General features: G+C 28.6%; 5 protein-coding genes across 5 annotated transcripts; 3 read left to right on the forward strand and 2 right to left on the reverse strand.

Moving 5' to 3' along the window:
- Positions 1-492: 492 nt before the first annotated feature.
- Positions 493-3,219, forward strand: IOC2 (Ioc2p; the record flags this gene model as incomplete). Its single annotated transcript, XM_064857990.1, has 1 exon — positions 493-3,219. The coding sequence occupies one exon, from the start codon at positions 493-495 to the stop codon at positions 3,217-3,219; it is 2,727 nt and encodes a 908-aa protein (XP_064715350.1).
- A 263-nt stretch (positions 3,220-3,482) lies between these two features.
- GIS3 (Gis3p) lies at positions 3,483-4,439 on the forward strand (the record flags this gene model as incomplete). The annotated part of the gene is made up of 1 exon (XM_064857991.1): positions 3,483-4,439. The coding sequence occupies one exon, from the start codon at positions 3,483-3,485 to the stop codon at positions 4,437-4,439; it is 957 nt and encodes a 318-aa protein (XP_064715351.1).
- Positions 4,440-4,859: 420 nt separating this feature from the next.
- On the forward strand, positions 4,860-5,771 carry NYV1 (Nyv1p; the record flags this gene model as incomplete). The annotated part of the gene is made up of 1 exon (XM_064857992.1): positions 4,860-5,771. One exon carries the CDS (start codon positions 4,860-4,862, stop codon positions 5,769-5,771), a length of 912 nt encoding a protein of 303 aa, XP_064715352.1.
- A 201-nt stretch (positions 5,772-5,972) lies between these two features.
- On the reverse strand, positions 5,973-8,702 carry SUL2 (sulfate permease; the record flags this gene model as incomplete). The annotated part of the gene is made up of 1 exon (XM_064857993.1): positions 5,973-8,702. The coding sequence occupies one exon, from the start codon at positions 8,700-8,702 to the stop codon at positions 5,973-5,975; it is 2,730 nt and encodes a 909-aa protein (XP_064715353.1).
- An 814-nt stretch (positions 8,703-9,516) lies between these two features.
- Positions 9,517-10,773, reverse strand: GEP5 (Gep5p; the record flags this gene model as incomplete). The annotated part of the gene is made up of 1 exon (XM_064857994.1): positions 9,517-10,773. One exon carries the CDS (start codon positions 10,771-10,773, stop codon positions 9,517-9,519), a length of 1,257 nt encoding a protein of 418 aa, XP_064715354.1.
- Between the last annotated feature and the right edge of the window lie 8,686 nt (positions 10,774-19,459).

Here is a 19,459-nt window from a genome sequence, read left to right on the forward strand (position 1 = left end):
GAGACAGTTTCACTATTTTTAGTTAGGGTTTGCTAATAACTTTTTAATATTTCCTTTTCAAATTTCTCTTCTTTTTTTTTTTTCTTTCAAACAAGACAGAATTAAAAGAAAAACAAAAAAAAAAAGAAAAAAGAAAAAGAACAAAAAAGAAAAAAAGATTGTAAGAAATGTAAACGATCGTGCTATTTATCAAGTTTCTATATTCTTGTGTTATTTACTAATTTTACATAACTACAATGTACATAACAAGCAATAGTTATTGGAAGATTGTCTCCCCTTTTTCGTGCTTCTTGTCTTAGATATCATTGATTTAAACAAAAACATAAAAGATAAATAAAAAGGAAAGTTGATAGTATAGTAGTTTGCTAATATTCAACACATCAATTGACTTAATATATTTATATTTGAGATACAAAAAAGATAAGTCGAGTAGATAAACACACACGGGCATACGAATATATATATATATAAAGGATCATCGATTGTTGAAATATGAAAAGGACTAGAAGATCCACAAGAATTTCTTATGCTGAACCGTCATTAGATCTAGATGATCTTATTCCAGAGAACGAAGTTTCTTCCATGAGGACAACAAGACGATCAACAAGGTCAACGAGACACTCAAGAGAGCTTAATAAATTGGAGATTCAAAAGAAAGAGCTGGAGATAGAACAATTGGAGTTTGTTAAGCCACAAAAGAAATTAAAAGTTGATATTAAGCCTTTATTCAAGGATTTCGATTGGAAAAATTATGTAAGTGAAGATACTTTACGTCATGTGGAGAAGACAGTGCTTCCTGATTTCCCAAATGACTCAAAAAATCAAATATCTGATTTGATCAAGACTTGGTATTATCATTATGTTATGTCATGGCTCAATAATGTTTGTGATTCATATGTTACTACAATATTGAATTCCGTCAAGCCTTTTTGGAAAGATATTAAATTTGATGAAATTTTATTCCTACAGGATTTTTGTTCATTTAATCAACTAGATGGTAATACTATTGAATTAAATGATGATAATTTGTCTAGTAATAATAATAATAGTTCTTTAACAAAAAATTTAGTTGAATTAATTAAGTTGAGATTGTTGAGATTATTAACGAATAGTAGGAGCCATACACTGAATGAATGGGACTCAATCATCAAAGAACAATTAAAAATCTATTATCCTGCTCATGATGTCATTGATTTGAATCTAAAATTTCATGATTTGCCGTTCATAGAACAATTTAAATGTTATTACTATATTATTAAAATCATTGAAAATAAAAGTATGACATTTAAAAATTATCTAAATAGTCATCTTGATTTATTTCAATTTTCATCGATCAAAAATGATAAATCTGAAAATTCCCGAATTGTGGTTTTACCAACACATGGCTCAATTGTAGAGGTAAAGACAACTTTTAGTGATGATAGTGATTCTGGTTCTTCTAATAAACTGAGAGTTCCAATTAAATTGAAAAATTGTACTATAATTAAAGAAAATAAAGCAAATAACGAGAAGGAGTTGATACACTTAGATTATTCCAATGAGATTGATTCCTATTTGCAATCTATTAAAATACAGTATAATGTTTTATCATGGGATTGGCCAAGTTTCATTGAATATGTTAAGATGAATCCAAGTGAATTTTTGACTGATTTTATAGAGATTAAGATGGCACACCTCTTATATTCTTCTAAATTACTGGCTCAAAGGGAAAAGGCCAAATCTATTTCTTTATTAATGGTGAATAGGAAAAGATCATCAAGGTTGGTGGCAAGAGAAGAAGAAGCTAAGAGAAAAGAGATCAGTAATACAATTCAAGATAAATTGGATGATAGAATGTATTTTTTGAAAAATAGACATAGATCATTGTCTAAATATAATAAAAAGTTGAAAGATATAATTTGGAATATTCTGTGGTATAAATTTGATCAAGATTTTAGATTAATTAAAATTAGAGATAAAAGCATACAAAAATTTATTAAAGATGATGAAAAATTGACAGAGACCGATATTAGAATTATAAATAATGGTGCATATTTTACACAATCCATAATTGACATTGATGATGAATCTATGTATATCCATGACACATGTAACAATGATCCAGAACATCTTATTCAAGAAATTCCCTCAAGTTTGTGTATTGATAGTACTGATATTAAATTGGCTACAGAGAATGGCATTGATTTAAATAGTATTAATAAACCAGACGTAAAAGATTGGATATTCCATTGCATATGTGATAATTCGATTTTTAAACAAGTTCATACTGAAATGGATGATTATAAAGAAGAGATTATGAATAATGACTTGATATATAATCATAAATTAATATGTTGTGACCTTTGTAACATCTGGGAACACTGGGACTGTCAACCTCAAGAAAATATAGATTACCTAGCACAGATGCATGCGCCAATACCTAAAAAAGGTGGTGATATCCCAAAGATTAAACAATTAACAGAAAAAGATTTTAGCATTGTGGTGTTAGGTAAGTTGACTGGTGAAAACTATTCTGAGTTAAATCAGCGTAAACTAAGAAAGAGAGTAGAGTATGATGGTGGCAATTATGATGATGATGACGATGATTATGTTCAAAGAGGGGATGGTGCTGATAATAGAAGAACATATAGAAGGTCAACACGGCTAGCTAGTTTAGAACAAGTGCAGAAAAATGAAGATAACGATGTATCAGGAGTGCAAAATGATAATGATAATGATACAAATAGCTTACGTCCCGCCGATTTACGTCCAAGATATGGACAAACGTCACCATATATATGTGGATTCTGTATGAGACATTGGGAAAAGGAATTAAGATCAGTATTTATACCAGAATTAGAAATTATTAGAGTTAAGCAAAGAAAAGGACATGATGACAGAGAAAGAAGAAAACAGAAGAAATTAGAGAAACAAAGATTAGAAGAGATGACCAAGAGTAATACAGATCATAATAATAATAATAATAATAATAATAATATGAGGCCAACAAATTCATCAATGAATGGACAGGAAAAAGAAGAAGTACAACGTATCACTACTAATACTGATACCGGTCTTACAACTAATGTTATTAGTAATGGTGAGTCTATTTCCTCACTCAAAACTGCAATCACTCCACAAAGAACACTTGATATCAGTACAGATCCAATAGTTTCAATTACTAATACCAACACTACTACAATATCCACTAGTAGGATCATTCCCACAATGCCGGAATAGCTATATTGTTTAGATGTACGGATGTACTAGATGATGAGATCAAGGTAATAACATACGACAAATAAACTGGTGAAAACGAGTTTGAATTTGATAGTAATCTCATCAATCGGATATATATGTGTGTATGTATATATTATGTCGATATAATACACATATGAAGTCTTAAAGAATATTTTATGGATATACATATTTTTTTTACTGTTCTAACTAAAGCATTTAGTACATTTTACACATAGTTTCCTGTAATAAAAAGAAAAAGAAAAATGTTTCATACACAGTTTCTCCTGTTGAATAGTTACTATTACACTAATACTACTACTACTCACAATTTAACAGATATATGGAAGCGTAATATAAATGAGTTAACTAGATATAATGAGGCAAACCCTGGAAATAAATGCAACTCTAATATAGATAAGAATGAATGTATACACGATAATGATAGATGTGAGTATATAATTAAAGGTTTAGCAAATGATAAAAAGATCGAAAGACAGCAAATTTTGGCAGGAAGTCTGTTGAGTCAAGAATCAGTAATATATAATGGTAAATGTAGGGAATTAATTTTACCTCTAATCGAAGATATTAATTTAGATGATTTAAATATAGATGATGATGACTATTATACAATTAATAATGAAGATATTAAATTTAATAAAGATTATCAACCATTGTTTACAAGAAGAAACAAAAAAGAGATAATAGATAATTATGATGATGATGATAAGAAGAAGAAGAAGAAGAATACGGGTAAGAATGATACTGACAATGATCAAACTGGGATCAGAAATCAACTAGTGAATCCAAACTTTTTAAAATTATATGCAATTGAAAATAGTGCGATCAAAAAACAGATCTTACCGGAAATAATAGTTGATCTTGAATTATTGCAGTTGCTGGACTCAGCAAGAATAAATCAACTAGATTTTGATTCAAATATTAGATTAGCCATACTGACAAAAAAGAAAATTTGGATTGATATGTTAAATAATTATAATAGTAATAAAAGAACTATTACAGATGATAAACATTTCCCATGGAATCTAGAATTTGTTCCCATAAACCAAGGGTGTAATGACAAGAATTATGATCATATTATGCAACAACTACACTCATCAGTAATGAACTATAAGCCTTGTGGTAAAATAAGTAGAGGTTCAAAGCATTCACACATTCAGTACGTTGTCAAAGGTTGGTATGACAGCAGATTTCAGCAATGAACCACATATATTAGTCTTATATACACATTCTATCAAATCTAAACATATACGCATGTATGTACATATATATATATTCATCAATTAATGTTGAAAACTATACACTACAATCCCTACGTATTTTATATTACATATTCTTCCTTGTACAAAATCGATGGGATTTCATTTCTTGGAAGTGAAAAATTCTAAAAACACGACAAGAAGGGGAAAGAAATGAAAGAAAGGAGTTCATGCACTTATATATAGGAATAGATCAACACTTAGCTGAACTAGTTGTACAGAGTAGTATACATTCATTTAAGTGCATTTCAACAGCATCCCAAGAATTATTTGATACAGGTTTTACAGTCACAAGAAGGAGCATACGTGTTAAATAATTTTGATAGAGAAAAGGGATACAAAAAAAACTAGATACTTTTAAATATGGCTACCAGGTTTTCAATATCTTACTTAGAAGTATTACGATCAAATAAAACTGTTTCATCCTACATAGATCAAGAATATACCAGTATTAATAATCATGTTGGTAAGAGTAGTAATGGCACTTATGGAGGTAGGAAGAGGATGTCATATGGATCAATTAACAATGATAGTCGATCATTATCACTTTCAAATAATTTGGAAACAAGAGGAGAACTGGAAGAACTGGAAGAACTGGAAGATTCAGCAATAGATAATTCATATTCATTGTTTCACAAGGTTGTTGAGGATATGGTAATACCTAAAGTTGTTGATAATATTGGTAATAAAGTGACAAAAATGTCAATGATTTTATTGGATGGTTATGATTGTTACTATACAACTATGTCGAGTACCAATTCTTCTTTCCCTAGTAATAGCAGTAACAACGATGATGTTCTAATTGTTTGTTTCATTAAATTAGATATCCCAAAGATTTTACCTATTAGAGTGTTAAGTGAATTAAAACAACAACCTTTTGATGAAATCGAATCAAATATTGAATTAAGAGTCCAAATTGGTAATATTTTAGACAAATTTCATGAAGAATTGATTAATTATAGAAATGAAAATTTACAAAATAATAGCAATCATACTTCAATTGCTGAAAATAAGACAACTAATTTGGATGACGATATACAAGATGTGATAAAGTTAATGAATGATAATATTGATAAATTTTTAGAAAGGCAAGAACGGGTTTCTTTATTAGTAGATAAGACAACTAAATTAAATAGTACATCACATAACTTTAAGAGAAAAGCAACTAGAATTAAAGATAGGTTATGGTGGCAAAGAATGAGAAATTCAATACTTTTAATATTCGCAATTATACTATGTTTAAGTGTACTATTCATATTTATTTATGTTTTATAATGATAATATTATATGCATGTATGTATGAATTATGATAAAAGGAAAAAATAAACACAAGGATAGAATATACATTAGATTGTCTATGGCTAAATATTATTAATATTATCACAAGGAGTATGTATATACTGAATATATATATAAAAAATAAATATATATAAAATAAAATAAGAATAAAAGATCAATCATGACACTTGAAAATACTTATAATACCCACTTATTAAAATCAGGAATATCGATATGGAAAAATGGTAAGTTGGTGCCTGTAGCTGCTCTAACTTCATAACCGGATTCTAAATCATTGGGTACCTTGGCTAAATGATAGGATACATGACCAGATATGATGGATTCATCGCTATAAGTCTCATTAACATCACCGAATCCAAACTTGTTCAAAGATCTTTTAATCCATGGCGATATAATACCAGTAAAATGGAATTCTACTTGTCTATCAGCATAAGTATTAATTGCTTTCCTTAAATCAATTAATGATTGAATAGCAGTAGCATCAACCTGTGATACTTGTGAGAAATCTAAGCAAACGATCTTCAGCAATGGTCTTTCATCTCTTTTGGTTTCACTATTTTGAAGACTATTATTCTCTAGATCATTGGTATAATTTTTGTTACCTTTAAATAATTTAGATAAAAACCTTGGTGCTTCCCATTCCCCAGGATTATTCCATGGTCGGTCAGATTTCCTTTTATGATGTAATAATTTCCCAGGTCTTGTTACTTTTTTAACTTTATCAAATATTGTATCATAATGTTTTGAACAATTAATGTATGTGTAACTATCATTCAGTCTATAAACTATGACACCGGGTGGTGGTGGTAAAATCTGTAACTCACCATTTAATTCCTTCGTATATTTATGGTCAATTGGGACCCATTTGGTATGATAAATTATTTTCTTGGAAAATAAATTATCCATGGAACCTGTAGAAAATGAAGTAGAGTTCTTCTCATAAATTTTAGTTTTGGAAAATTTTCTTGGTTTTTTAGTGCCATTGAAGTCTTCCTGTTTTTCATCCTCCTCACTAATTTCATCACTGCTAATAGTGACTGAATCATTAGGGATAATGTTAGCATTGATCACTTCAGCTATCTCTACACGGCCCAAGAATTGACCAGATGGAAATGCCACTTTATACAAAAGAATAGCACATGACCAGCAGACAGCAAAATAAATTCCATTTTCAATAGAAGAGAATACAGTGATAAAAACTGTTACCAAGAAACAAACAAAATCAGTTGGATTCATTTTATAAAAATTCCATGTAGTAGTATATGTTGCAACTAAGTCAGAGACAGCATGAATAATGACACCACTTAAGGTCGCCTTTGGGATATAGCAAAAGGCGCCGGTTAAACAATATATGGCAATGATAACACAAGTACCACTGAAAATACCGGATAGTGGTGTCTTGACATTACATTTTGCCTTTAGTGCCGATCTAGAGAAAGAACCAGTAGCAGGATAAGCATGAAACACAGTTCCGATTAAATTAGTAACACCGATGGCTACTAATTCTTGGTCAGGGACAATTTTATAGTCGTTAACTCTACCAAATGATTTAGCAATAGCAATATGTTCTAACAACAACACAATTATTGAAGCTGGTAATTCAGGAGCAATATTTTTCATTAAACCATCAGGAACTTTGATTGTTGTAATATTATGTAACCCACTTGGGACCTCCCCTAGAATCTGAATTGGTCTATCATTAGAAGGCTTGCCATGCGTTATACGCCATGAGATTGCCGTGAAGACGATTATCACGAATGCGCTTCTGCAAGCTTGTGCATAAAAATAGAATTTTTTCCAAAAATAGTATTGTTTTGAATTCTTTGAATAATATTTATCTATCAATTTAAGTCCCATAGAATTACACCACCATTTCCAAAAATATAGGATAAACATGGGGATGAGACCAAATATAGCATCTAATTTTGTGTCAGGTAAACGTTTCAAACTTTTGATGATGACTCTATAAGTGGATTCTCTTGTGTTAACTTTTTTGCTATATCCCATCAAAGATGGTACTTGACCAGATATGATATTTAAAGCAGATCCTGTCATGAAACCTGCCACGGCATTCAAAGATATCAATTCAACTAAAAAACCCAATCTTAAAAGACCGATCCCTAAAGAAATGATCCCACACAATAAAGCTAAAGTGCTTGCAATTACTGCAGCATCGATTGAACCATCTGGATATTTTTCTGAGACTTTTGCAATGACCTTGGCAGTTTCCAAAGACATAACTGCGACAGGACCAATACAGACATCCTTTGAAGTAGCAAAGAGGGAATATATGAAAGCACCAATAAAAGAAGAATATAATCCGTATTGTGGAGGTAACGTAGCCAATTGAGCATAAGACATAGACTGTGGCACAAGGACACAACCAACAGTAATCCCTGCGATTAAATCTTGTGATAGCCATACAAAGTTATAGTGTGGCAACCAATGAATTATAGGGAATAAAGATTTTATATAATCGCCGACAGATTTTAAAGTGAAATAATTTTTCAAAGAGTGATTAAAGTATTCTTTTTCTGTGACAAGAGCTTCATTATATTCTGGTATAACCTGGTTATTATAATTGTTGTTAAATATGATTGTATTTTGAAATTTTTTATTATTAATTTTTTCATAATTAATATCATTTAATTTCGATACATGTGGTTCTACATTAGTAGAAAAATTTTGAATATTATTACTAATACTACCGTTATTATTGTAGTGGTTGTTGCTATTTATAGGTTCAAATTCAGAGTATTTATATTGATTATATTCTGCTTCTAAATTCTCTAAATAATTTGTCTGATTACTAGGAATATTACCATCATCGTTATCATTGTTAATTACATCAGTATTAAAATTATTTTCAGGGTCTTCATAAGGAAAAGATTTTGTTGTAGCAGTCATGTTGAGATGACACAAAATAATATGTTGAAATTATCTATTTATTGTTTGTTTGTTCTTAAAGCTGCGATTGAAATTAGTAAAAAGAAAGAAAGAAAGATGGAAAACGATTAGTGTGTTCATGATAGTACAACCAAGTTAGTATAACAAATAAGAGATAGAAGAGAGAGAGGAGGATGTGGGAAAAAGGGAAGGATGACCATGAGGTACCAATGCCACAGATGACAGTTTGTAAGGGATGGGAGGTAATACAGAGGAAGAGGAAGGAGTAGGTTATCCTTTTATAGAAACATCTAATGGGTTTCTCAAAGACCAGTGGTTAATTAAAGACAAGACAATATTTGATTGTTAAAAGTGAGGCGAGTTGTATTTCTAGTACACAAAGACACGGGGTCCTTTACACACAAACACAGGCACACACACATATATAATAAGAAGAGAGAGAAAGACTACATATACAAGTGTCCACTAACTGTGTCTTATCAGCAGATAACCTGACTTTAGGTCACATATACACAATTCATTGCTACTCGTACACCCATTAACAATCTCTCTATCTCGAAGGTTTGTGTGTGTATTTTTGTGTGTGTTTTTGTTTTATTTCTGTGTAGTTTTTTTTTTATTTTTTTTCTCTTTTCTCTTCCTGCACACCTAGACACCACCCTCCACAGTTCTCACCCACAGTTGTCGTTGTTTTTGTTGTTGAATAGTTGCAGGTGTGTGGGTGTGTGTTATATAGATTATACCACGTGACAGCAGATCAAATTCACTACTTGCCAATCGTTGAAAGTTGTCAACCTCTCTATTGCATCCGTGGTTAAAAAATACGTTCAAATTGGATCTCTTGCTCTTGTTGTCCTTGTTGTCTTTGTTCATCTTGTTCTTCTTGTTGGAATGGTTCGGTTTCTTTGCTCGTATTGTGAGCCCCATCTTTGGTCGCTGTTTTAGGTGTGGCTATAACACGATACATTCTATTTTGGAAACAACGTTCATGTATTCTCAATAAGTCTCTATGCATCAGTATACTATTAGTACACTTCTCTGTAGAACTTGACAGTTGAAGTAATGTTAACATCTCTTCAATACACTTTTCATCATACAAGGCAGGCCATTGTTTTGTCAATATTAATCTCAATGTCTTCAATTTATCTCTAATTAAATTCATTACTCTTTTTTCTGCTATTATAGTTCCTCTAGCATTAAATGGAACTTCTACAATAGGGGCAATAGGTTTTAATCTTTTCTTATTTTCATTTTTCCAAAGAATGTTATTAAGAAAGTAACACTGTGATAAAATTGGTTCAATTATTTTGCAATAATCATGTCTCTTCTCTTCTATCCGCATAGCATTGTTACCATTATTATCATGATCATTACCACTACCAGTAGAAGTAGAAGTAGGAGTAAAAGTAAAAGTAAAAGTAGGTTTATTATGGTTGTGTTTGTGGTTACTCACGTTTAATAGACTTTTCTCTATAGCATCAGGATGTCCTTCTAGCCACATGTTTCTTAAAGTGGTGATTTTTTTTGGATTTTCATTTGAATGTAAAATATCATAATGATACTCTAACGGCCAGTTGTTTAATAATCCATTATATGTGTGTAGAGTGGTGCCAGATGTTTTTAACAATGGTCGAAGGTGTGGTGGGTATTTGTATAGTCCTTTCATATGATTAGATGTAATGGCACTTGCTGTGCTAGCAGTAGATGTGGAAGATTTTGCAATTGATACATAGTGATTATCCCATTGGAAATATATATTCCATATCATAGACTGTAAAGCTTTATATTGTCCCCTTTTATCCTTCTTTTGATAACTTTCTTCATAATCTTTACACAATTTAGCAACAGTAAAAAATATATTTATTTCATCTACATGGAAATTAGTTGCATTTCTAATGATTATTTTCTCTAAACGATATTTCGTCAATTTATGAACAGGTAAGTAATTTAAATAATTAATTAATTGTTGACTCAAATTCTTGAGATGAATAGAATGAAGTCCAGTCATATATATATATGAATGTCTGTATGTATGCGTATATGTGTGTGTGTGTCTGTCAATAGTCATCATTCTATTTGTTACCCTATTATGTAATGGGGCAATGTTTTGAAGGACCTTTATTATAGTATTTTTTTTTTCTTAATGAAGAGTTTTTGAAAAAAAAGAAAACAAAAAAAAGTTGCAATATATTAACATAAGCAATAAAGACACACACATACACATACAAACATACATACATACATACATACATATATACATATATAGATGTTGTGTGTTTGTTGTCTTGTATAAATTCTGCTTCATCAGAAAGATTATCAATAGTCGCTATTTGATTTTCTACACTTCACTTTTGCTGTCAAATCATAATACCTCACACGCCAACCATCTTGGATTAAGTGGATCATATAGTTTGCTTTTTTGTCTTCTTTTTTTTTTTTTACAAAAATTACTGATATATATGAAGCCTCATAGATTAGGTTTACTATCTAAATTGGAAGTGCTGCTAAACAATGTATAAAATTGTCTGTTTTACTTTTGCTGTTACCTAAGAGTGTATATTTCAATACTAAACTACATGGACATTCATGTATGTGACTTAGCCTTTTTTAATTTTAGCTTTGGTATTCCATCTTTACTTTTTTTTTCCTTTTTTAGTTGTTTAGTAAAGATTATTGATAATTATCATTATTTTCTCATTCTCTAGTCATACTTTGCTATTAGGTTACGATTTTGAAAAGGGTTTTGCCTTGAATATAGGTCAGTTCAATTGAATCAGTTAGCATTTAGTTGTCATCAATTTGTCGCCACTTACTATTCAATTTTGGATAACTAATATTTAAGCAATAAACTCTAATTCTGCTTTTATAAGTCTGTTGTTACATTTAAATAACCTCACTAGAAGTAAATGGACATATAATTTATGAGATACTCTCCCAATAATTGTTGAAATAATAGTCCTCTTGTAAATTTCTGTTTGAGGCCCATCTAGTTTTTTTTATTTTTTTTTTTTCAATATCATTTTTTTTTACTTATACGTTTTATTTTGGATAATAGAACATGTGTCTCTATAGTAACTCAATTAACAGCAACGTAAGCAGTCAATTGTTTGTTTCTCGTTGTTTTGAGTTAGTTTTATCTAGACAAACTTTTAGTTTTGAACTTGCCCTATTACCGAAAATTAGGAGTAATATCTAATCTATATGTTAAGTTTCTAAGACTCTGCCATGGGTCATCAAAAAATTGTTGCTGAAGTGGCATGGTTTGTTAATTTTTGCAAGTAACTTTTTTTGAAAAATTCATCAGCTGTTAATATTCAAGGAATAATCTTCGAAACAGATTTAGTTAACTTAATAAACTTGGCACTGATTCAGTTAACTGATTTACCTCAATTGTTGTTGATTCTACCAACTAAAATTTTACAAAATCACAATTTTCATATATACTATTTTTACCAAGTCAAGGGGGGGATGATATATTGTTAATATCTATTCAATGTTAGCAAGAATCATTCAGAGTGTTATCACCATATTTCTTTTAAAAAGATCTGATTTCCAATTGCTGTTATTAGTAATTGGATTTAAAAAGTATGATATTTTAACATTGGTAACTGAAGTTATTATTTAAGGTTCGGTAGATCAGCAAACACTAGAGTTTGTCCATTCAATAATAGAATTTAAAGAAGAATCACATAGTTGATAACACTGTAACTTATTGGGAAGATCCAAAAGCTATCTTTTCTATGATATGTTTATTCAATATTGTTATTGTTTTAGAATTTAGGGTAATTATTATTCCATTAAACAGGAGGATGATATTAGCAACAATTCCATAAAGAACAACTCCTCTTGTAAGAGTTCTAATAGAAGTTAAGTTAGCGAAGGTGTTGCGTAATAGAGATATGATTGAAACAGTTTCAAATTATAGTTTTATTAGAGGACCAGTTTAAGAAAGTGAAGTTCACCAGTCATTTATGAAAGTAAAATTTCAGTTAATGACATCATAAAAAGTAAAGTCAAATGTAAAAGTATGGAATGAAATATTATCAGTATATTGAAAGATAGGCTAAATGTGGTCGTCTGCGATTTCAGTATCATTGCCTCGTTAAAAACAGTTTATATTATGATTAAAGTAGGTTTTTATTATGTTGTTAGAGATAAATACTGACGAAATAGTTATTTGATAGTATGTGTACCTAGGTAAATATTCATAATGGAACAGAATATTTTTATTAGTAAAGGATTTAAAGACCTACTGAACAAGCAAAGGTGGGTTTTGAACGGGATTGTGTATATCAGGATGGATATATCTAAGATTAATGTATTGTTCTTGCTGCTTTATACAAAAAACTTAAATTGAAGTTGTGTTTTATAATAGTTGGTCTTTTCAACAGATGATACATAGGAGATATGATAGATTAGGACAATACGGAAAAATGTAAAATATACATGTCAAGCCTTTGGCTTTTGGTGATTGAGATAGATATGAGCTAAATATTTTTGCAAATATTATAATGAATATTTGATTTTGGGAAGTAGTTGTACATGGTCTAATAGAATTTAAGTGAATATTGAATAAAAGGTATCGTTTAAGAGACTAAATTTATATCTACCGATATTCTACATTTAGAGGAGTATAATAAAGTAAAATATAAAAATAGTTTCATTTTAATTTAATAGTCATTATTTTTATTTGAAAATGGGCATTTATAGAAGGGTTATTAAATATCTTAGTTAGCCAGAATATTTGCTATTTTTAATGATTATTATGATTATGCAACTCTTAATGTTTAATATTTTTTGTTCTTTTTTTTTCTGGATGAAAGGGTTTTGTATACTGTTGGATTTCATATATTTTGGGTCAAAACATTATGAATTATATTAGGTATATTCAATAATATTAACTACAAAAATTTATTATGTTGATATGCAATAATTTAAAGATTTTGCCTCTTGATGTTTTTTATAGGATAACCAAAAAATAAATACATATAAATCACATAAAGTTATATATTACGTTTTTTCCATCTAGATTGGAAATTTATAAAAAAAAAAATTCTAAGGTGTTATTGTAGTAAGTAGTCATGATTTCTTGTTCAAGTAGTTGAGATGTTTATTATAATTTGAGTCCCTTCGTATTTTTTATACAGTGTATAGATATATATAATTACATAAAATGTTGAGAAAGATATTGTAAAGTTTACTTTTTGACATTTCTTTTTTTGTTCCTAAATTAAATTCCAATTTCGAAATAAATATTTTATTCTCAAATATTTTTTAGACATTGGTTTTTTTTCTGATCTTTTTAAAGATATGATTGAAACTTCCTATTGGTTTATCCTTAAATATCGTCTTATATTATTGTTGCAATTAGATGTTCTAAAAAATAGCAAATAGAACAATGAGATTTTATTAGATACTGGATATTAGAATGTCTTCCCTCAATTAAAGCAGTTTATTTATTATGTAATAATATGGCTCATCTTAATCGTTTTCTTAAATCCTTCTTTCATTTAGGTAATTGCTAATATCCACGGTCTTTACTTAATCATAGTTCTTCTGCCAATGCTACTAAATTTGAACAAACTACCAAAGTATTTGATTGATTGACTCCATATTGTAATATTAATAGACTAGTTTGAATCATTGATAATCTCAGGTAGTCAATCCTATTAAAGAAAGTGGTATATTCTAAATCAGCACATTAGGATCTAATTTGTTAAAATTATTGAACTGAGAATAGAAATTCTATAATTGTAAAGCTAGTTAATATATCAATGATAATAAATGTGTTGTTAATTTTTTATAAGATCTTGAATATTTTTCTAATAAGATTTTTTTATGTAAGAATGCAAAATATGGGTGTATTAATTCAAAGAAGATATCAACGAGTCTCTTCCCATGTGGATAAATTGACATTTCAATGATAAAAATTTCTCATTTTCGTATTATATATAATTGGATAAAATTATCTTCAACTAAAAACTTGGTAACATAAATTTTTATAAATTTGTTATATTAATTATCCAAGATTACCCATCTTTACATTTATTTATTTTTCAGTATCTCATGGTGCTTTCAATAACTGAAATCAACAAAACATAAAAACTTTTTTTAATAATAATTAGAAGTATATAGCACAAAAAAAACTAACTAACAACATGAATTGAGTAAAATTTGTTGAGAATGAGTGCCTTTATTCATTGGATATATAGTAAACATTCTCAATATTATATTAAACAGATTTAGTATACAAAATTATAATAAAGTCCTTCACTTTCTTTCTCTATATACAACATAGAAATAATAATATACAAAGATTGTAAATAAGATAAAAATAATGTATGATGAAATCCTTGGCTTTATATATGTTACCATTAAGCCATTTTCCTCTACGAACGGTAAGATATTTAATAAACAAACTCGACAACTTTTGGTGACCTCTCACCAATTATTACTCAACAATTTATCGTTTAGTGTCTGCTAAAATTTTATTGTTCAATCTATTTTATTCTAGAACAGTCTATTTCAACAAAAATATTTAATTAAAAAAAAGCAGTTTATACAAATTTCAATGATCATGATTTATTATTGTTTATTACTATTTAGAAATAATATATAATAAGCATAATAAACATGAAGCACAAGTTAACCGACTACCATATATAAATCAGAGATAACTAATGAAAGATACTTTTTAGACTAGCAGCCGACTCATCATAAAAATTGTAATATCAACCCTATGTTTCCCCTCCAGTCTGACTTATCTCTTGAACACAAGTATGATAAACAAGAAGCATTATCTAAAATCTAATATATAAGATGTATAAATTTAGTAGTATTGAATTTTTTACTTGTATTATTTTCTATAACATCTTATTATTTTATTAGATATATATCAATTTTGATACCTTAGTAACTGGAGAACATCTTACTAAAAGAGAATCTACATTATTAAAATATATACATTTAATAATATTACGCTAGGAATATGTGTTTTCAATAATAATGTAGAGATTCATTTTTGCTAGTTGTAGTTTCTTTACTTTTGCAAGTATCTCATATAATATATTAATCGTCTATCTAGAAAAAAAATTTTTTTGTGTAACAGGGATTCATGAATAAGCAATGAGAAATCAAAATTTGTACTATTAAATACAAGAAATCCCTTAATACAATATTATAAACATTTATTTAACTTCACATTATCATATATAAAGGAAGTGGTACATTTCTAAGTAAACAAACCACATTAAAAAAAAGAAGTATCTGATTTTTATAATAAGATTTTTCTCCTATGATATCAAGAAGATGGACTTTATGTATAATATTGTTTAACCCCTTTTATTAGAAATTTACTAAACTTTTGCAAGAAATGATACATGAGAACTTAGCAATATTTTATAAAAATGCTTTCTGAAGCAACAACTGCTCCAATAATTACTCATGTCTTTTGATACAGATGATCTAAAAAGCAGCAAAAAAAACACTTTAGATATACAAATATTTCATGAATTCAATATATGTATATATATATAAACTTCTTTTCGTTATTGTGAAGCTGTAGTTATGCAAATCAAACAAAATCCTTTACAACAAACAGCAAAGCATCTGTTTAAAAATAATCAATGCAACACAACTCAAGCCGTTTTGGGAACCACAATATATTGCTTAGATTTCCTTAATCAAAACTATCATAAATTAGAGATTGTAATCTTCTCTAAAAAAATCAAAAATATTTCGATTTCTTTTTTGGGGATACTTCCTACAGCCTTTTTTCCCCCTCATTTTCAACCCTGAAATTTTCTTGGAATTACGAAATGTGGTTTTTATGAAAAATATATTCCCTAATCTAACACCTATGCAAGAATTTGTATGCAAAAAACCTAGGTGCAGAATAAAAAAAGAATGCAAATTGTAAAGTTTCCTCCCCAATGGGGGAGAAAGGGGGGGTACACAATTAGTGGATCCTGATATTTTTCGATGGATTTGAGTAAAAAATATTCTTAATCTATTCTCAAAATTTAAAATACTAAATACAATATTTTTTAGGAAAATTGGAATCGAATCTCTACGTTACATGGTAACACCCTCTCTTCTATTACATCAATAAGTTTTAAGAGGGAAAAAGTATTTTATTCAGTCTTGACTACTGTAAAAATGCAGACATGTGAATATTATTTTCTTGGAAAAGTGGTGGTGTTTGTAATTAACATCGTCATACTTTAAGTTATTATTAAATTGGATTTCTGATTTAATAAAAACCGATAGAAGTAATATGCACAATTTCATACATCATGTTCATAAATAAAAACAAATTGATCCTTTTACCTTTTTTGTTATCATTCTTAACGATGTAATAAAAGCAATGCTTAACTTAACTTAAATGGAAATATTATTCATTTTCTACCAATTTTTTTAAAAAAAAAAAACAATACATGTAAGATTCACAATGTATTCGGTACATACAATAGGGAAATCTTTTATGCGCAAATTTTCGATTAACCGTTAAATTGAATGTTTTTTTGTATGTTAATCATTTGTTCTCAAAATTTATCCGCTCTATAGAAAAAAATCGAGATTACTTCTCGGATAAATGCATTTTAGTATCATAAAAGCCGATTCTATTAATCATGTACATTCTAGAAAAATGGCGAAAAATTTTTTTTTAAATAATAAGTCTTTCCGAAAATGTTTTTTTTATGTTTACAAGAACAATATGTGTAAATAAACACGACATCTCCATACTCTATAATCTCCACTTTTATTTATTGTAAATTTTTAAGAGAAATAGGGCAATTCTCATAACAATAAATCTGTGCATTAAAGCAAAAAACAAAATCTAAATTAATTATTTCCTGAAAGGTTCCATTGTTATTTTCCTGACATAGACAACTTAAATAAATCAATAAGACAAAAAAAATTTTTCAGTTCCATACACCTCACATGCTTTTTCCCCAATCCTAAAACATTTAGCTAGTTGCTTTATCGGTATTAATAAATTGTTAAATCTAACATTCTTGCCCTCTGCATAACTTTTTTAGCTCTATTTTCTGAACAAAACACAGATATAGATAGGGCTGTTGTGTATTGATTAGTTAATTAGTTCTAACTAGATATGTGTGTTCGAAACTCTAACAAAGGTGTATATTATGGTTACAAGACAAGATCTAAACTGGATCTTCCTTTTTAAAACTCTTTACGAAATTTTTTTTTACATTTGCCTCAAAGCAATTTTAACATTTAAACAATTACTGGTTATGGTTAGAAAGGTGATATTATCACTATGTTGATTATAATTAAAATACCCTGATCTCTTGTGTATATAGCTCTAACTGTATTATGTAGAAATGCCCCTAGCAAGTTTTTTTTTTGTTATTTTGATTTTCAAAATAGACTAAAAAAGTAATACTAACACCTGAAAAAAGATCCAGTAGAAATCTTGAAAAAAAGAAAAAAAGAAAAAAAGAAAAAAAGAAAAAAAGAAAAAAAGAAAAAAAGAAAAATAGAAAAAAAAAGAAAAAAGAAAACGAATTGGTAAAATACAAAAAAATTGTGCTTTTAGAATTCATTATGGAATTTTTTTCGTAAGCCAGAAAGATACAAAACTTTATATTTTTCCTTTCAGAGGAAGACTGTTAAAATAAAGATTCCAACACTATTTATTGGATCGTTACAAAAATATATCCTTAAATAGAAGCTTTTAAAAATTTACTCCAACCCTTACTGTAAATTAGCCTATAACTAACTTTTTTTAGATTGAATCCTAATAATAGTAGTGTGAACAGTCTCAAATATACAAAGATAAGGCAACCATAAAGTAATCAGCCACTATCCTTGTCTAAGTGCATCAATACCTATTTTAACGTAATTTACTTAACTTAAGTCATTTCTGAAACCGATGTAAATTGAATGGTTTCCATGATGTCTTCTGCAAACCCTAACGTCTAATAACTATGGCCCATTGGGAAAATACAGAAGCTTTCTTTATGCCCTATCTACCTTGTAGCGGTATTATACATGCGACCTTTTTTAATCCGGAAAATTCCGTCCCTAAAATTTTTCCAGATAGTCTCCACTTTTTTAATCTTTTTTTCTGTAAGCTCGGAACATCGGAAAACTGTACTGCAAAATGATCTTGTACCTTTGAGGTAATTGAAAATCGAAAAAAAATAAATAAATAAATAAAAAAAAACCTTAATATAACCTTCCAAAAATACTAAAGTTTTACAGATACTATTTTTTTCGGACGAAAAGAAAGTTCCACTTTTTTTAATTAGAGAAAAAAAGAAAAAAAAAAGGAAAAAAGGAAAAAAGAAAACGAACATTTTAACGTCCTGTTTTATGATTTTCATAATGTATGACACAATAAATTCTGCATGCTGCATAATAATACAAACGTTTCTATTGTATTCCTCGTCGTTTTCTTTTATTGCCATTTTTAGTAAAAGGAGAACAAAAAAGCGGATAATCCTAACACCGAATAATTCCGTCCTGATCTTCGACAGTGAATTTTTTAGGGAAAAACAAACAAGAAAAAAATTTTTAGCCTTTCAATAATACTAAACTTTTGCAAATGATCTTTTTCGGATGAAAAGAAATTCCTATTTCTTAAAGACAGGAAAACATACATTCTATCAACATATATACCACGATTTTTATAACATACGACACCATGAATTTTGCATATTGCATAATAATACATGTGGATCTATTATACTCTCGAGTTTTTTCTTGAATTAAATTTTTTAATTAGCAAG

The sequence above is a fragment of the Arxiozyma heterogenica genome (genome assembly GCF_036370985.1).
Source record: "Arxiozyma heterogenica strain weizmannii chromosome Unknown scaffold_16, whole genome shotgun sequence".
Classification (NCBI taxonomy): domain Eukaryota; kingdom Fungi; phylum Ascomycota; class Saccharomycetes; order Saccharomycetales; family Saccharomycetaceae; genus Arxiozyma; species Arxiozyma heterogenica.